This window comes from Trichoplax adhaerens, genomic scaffold (assembly GCF_000150275.1).
Source record: "Trichoplax adhaerens TRIADscaffold_898 genomic scaffold, whole genome shotgun sequence".
In the NCBI taxonomy this organism is placed as follows: domain Eukaryota; kingdom Metazoa; phylum Placozoa; class Uniplacotomia; order Trichoplacea; family Trichoplacidae; genus Trichoplax; species Trichoplax adhaerens.
This window is the reverse complement of record NW_002061389.1, coordinates 1-3,769: the sequence shown is the minus strand read 5'-3', so window position 1 is coordinate 3,769 and position 3,769 is coordinate 1. Positions and strand designations below refer to the sequence as shown.

The window sequence follows — 3,769 nt, the reverse complement described above, 5'->3', positions numbered from 1 at the left end:
ACTGATATGCTAAAGTTAGTAATCGAAGCAGAACATAAAGAGAAAATAAGCGATTTCGATATTGTACAACATTGCTTTACTTTTTTAATCGGAGGATATGATACTACAGCTTCTAACTTGACCTTCATAGCATTTGCTTTAGCTACTAATCCTGATGTACAAGATAAAGTCATTGAAGAGATTGATCAATATTGTCCTGATGAAGATAATTTAAACTATAACGATATTCAAAAGTTAGACTACTTAGAAATGACGATTAACGAAGCATTTCGTTACTTCTCAGCTGGCTACATTAGCCTACGTGAAGCTAAAAGCGATTGTGTTATTAACGGCGTACAATTTCCAAAAGGTGTCGGTATTGCAATTGCAGTAAAAGCTATCCATGAAGATCCTGATATATGGGAAAATCCTGATAAATTCGATCCTCAGCGATTTTCAGCCGATCAGAAATCTAAACGTCATCCATGTCACTTTTTACCATTTAGTGATGGCCCTCGTAAATGCATAGGCAATAGACTTGGTATAATGAATTTAAAACTAATTTTAGTACGATTACTACAACAAGTCAAGTTCGAAGTAGCTAATCAAACTGAAAATCCTTTACCGACAGTTGTTGTTTTTACAGCTATACCAGAAAATCCAGTAATATTAAAAGTCGTACGAAGAGTGTGATTACTCATATAATCATCGCTTTTAATGTCTGCTTAAGTACTAAACTACTTACTTACATCTAAAAATTGCGATGGATAACAGATATTATAATACTATTTCTTATTGTAATGTAACTTGGTATTGTGATTGTAGACTGTTAGCCATGTTTAGTATAATGTACGGTAGCGTAACTTCTATATTTATCCTAAGATATTTTTGGTAGCCATAACTATAGACTGTAGTGGTATAAACTCTATGCTAGAGTACAGATGACTATATACAGTAAGGTGTTGAGTTACTAATAAGGTTATAGGTAAAAATAGAACTGTAAATCATATATTAGGATATGGCTAATTCATTGTACCTTGGCTGGTGTGAATAATGTCTACGCAAATACTGTAGTCGTATCTATATCGGATTAATGATGGTCCGCAGTAGAATAGTGCTACTAAGAATAATTTAACTATGCATAAAATAAGGTAAAGGTTGCCGTGCGGATTGTAGCTGCGAATGCTACGAAAAGCATAAAAGCATGCAACTTTAGATTATTCTGTTAGTTCGTTCTAGAAGTCTTTTGTAGTAGTATTCGGCTAGAGTAGAGCTGCGTGTAGTTAATCTTTGTATAAGATTCAATAAAGCCCTTATTTTTTCTAATTTTGGAATTTCGTGATCGGTATATATCACACTTATTTAATTAAGATAAGTTATAAATATTGGTCAAGTGTAATTTGTCATGCAGCACATTACCGTTAACTTATAATCTTGTCTACTATTCGCAATTGCTAGAAACGTAAAAATATTTGGTAACTCTACATACCCTTAAATTCGTACTTCTCTTCTCTATCTTGTGAATACATAATATAATTACTAAGTAAGAGGCGTTAACGACGCCATGAGCAAATAGTATAACTTATTATTAAAATAATGAAATATTTGTGTCATAGTATTAGTAGAGTTACTTCGGAAGGCTCAGTCTTAGATGCGCACGTATTTGAACCTCATATGCATATAGAACCTTCTAGAATACTCAGTCTATGTATATTAGTTCGCACTTTATGTCTTGATGAAGTTCTATTTTTTGCTAATACGTTGTCTCTACATTTGCTCCAGAACTTATTACAGTTTGAATACCGTCAAGACTTACTGTTCTTAGGGGTCCGATTTCTGTTCTACACGAAAAGTAGATAACGAAATATAATCTCGTTCATATTCTAGAATATTTTATGTTGTCGAACTGTTAAACAATATCTACTTATATAGATGGGTAATTAAACCGCCATCTGGGCATAAAGGGTTAATCGTCAGAACCTAAAGTACATCGTTATACTATGTGACCAGTTAATATATACGAGTATATAATTACAAGCTGCTTACTCTTATGAACAATTCTTCAATCAAGATTTAGATTTGTACTACATTATGAATCTTTATTACAATTATTACAGTTTAAACTCGAGGTAGTGATTAAATGATTCGTTCTAAGTTCTAACGTCATAAATCTTTCTTTGCTAATTATCTTAGGGATTACTTTTATAGTAACTTGTGATTACGCTATTACCGATTCCACAGGCTGTGATGACCCTGATGACCCTGATGACCCTGATGACCCTAGGTGGGACCTTTACGAATAATGCCTAGCAACCATGTCAGCATTGTTACTACAATTCATTAGGCATTGAAAGAATTAATCCGGTTGCAAACCTGTAATTTACCGATTATGATTATAAAATACAGCAAATACACATCGACGTAGGCTCATCAAGATGGATATTACCTTAATCATTCTATCCTCGACTTTTGCCGTTTTACTTTTTACTTATATTTTCTATTTCTACTATCTCAAACCTTACTCCTACTTTGATAAGATTAATATACCTGGTCCTAAACCCAAGTTTATCGTCGGTAATTTATGGGATACCGTTTATGTTCGCAGGCATCTATGTTTAACTGACCATGTTAAAAAGTATGGAAAGATTTTTGGATTATACTACGGTCGAAAACCGATAATCCACGTAGCCGATCCTGATATTGCTTATGAAATTCTAGTTAAACAATCCGAAAATTTTATTAACAGAATCGATTTAGTACCAACTTCGAATAGGCCCGTAGGCTTAATTGATGCTCGCGACGTGACTTGGAAGCATGCTCGTGAAAGTCTAACTCCGCTTTTCTCTCCGAATAAGTTAAAAGCCATGTCTCACTTCGCTAATGAAGCTAGTAACAATTTGTTAGAGAAAGTTTTACACAAAATCGATAACGACGATGATACTATAAACGTGAGGGAACTATTTTATAGTACCGCCATGGATATGTCATTATCATCGCTATTTGGTGTTAAACCTAACGAAGAAAAGAAAATCGAATTACAAACTCACATCAATAACTTCATGGGTGGGCTTAAAAAGCCAATTGCAGCGTTATTTATTGCATTACCAAAGGCTTCCAGACCACTTCGCGTTCTTTTTAACTATAAACAAGTCAAAGCCATCGTAAAATTAGCCACTATGTTAAGGAAAATTGTCACAACTCGTCGTAGAGAATTAGATCAAGGTTTATCTACTAGAACTGATATGCTAAAGTTAGTAATCGAAGCAGAACATAAAGAGAAAATAAGCGATTTCGATATTGTACAACATTGTCTTACTTTTTTAATCGGAGGATATGATACTACAGCTTCTAGCTTAACCTTCATAGCATTTGCTTTAGCTACTAATCCTGATGTACAAGATAAAGTCATTGAAGAGATTGATCAATATTGTCCTGATGAAGATAATTTAAACTATAACGATATTCAAAAGTTAGACTACTTAGAAATGACGATTAACGAAGCATTTCGTTACTTCTCAGCTGGATACATTAACTTACGTGAAGCTAAAAGCGATTGTGTTATTAACGGCGTACAATTTCCAAAAGGTGTCGGTATTGCAATTGCAGTAAAAGCTATCCATGAAGATCCTGATATATGGGAAAATCCTGATAAATTCGATCCTCAGCGATTTTCAGCCGATCAGAAATCTAAACGTCATCCATGTCACTTTTTACCATTTAGTGATGGCCCTCGTAAATGCATAGGCAATAGACTTGGAATGATGAATTTAAAACTAATTTTAGTACGATT

At 33.8% G+C, this 3,769-nt stretch overlaps 2 protein-coding genes across 2 annotated transcripts; both read left to right on the top strand.

The window, feature by feature from the left end:
* Positions 1–6: 6 nt before the first annotated feature.
* On the top strand, positions 7–672 carry TRIADDRAFT_34724 (uncharacterized protein; the record flags this gene model as incomplete). Its single annotated transcript, XM_002118752.1, has 1 exon — positions 7–672. The coding sequence occupies one exon, from the start codon at positions 7–9 to the stop codon at positions 670–672; it is 666 nt and encodes a 221-aa protein (XP_002118788.1).
* Positions 673–2,414: 1,742 nt separating this feature from the next.
* Positions 2,415–3,769, top strand: TRIADDRAFT_7335 (uncharacterized protein; the record flags this gene model as incomplete). Its single annotated transcript, XM_002118751.2, has 1 exon — positions 2,415–3,769. A coding segment is annotated over one exon (1,355 nt), but the record flags the coding sequence as incomplete, so codon positions are not given.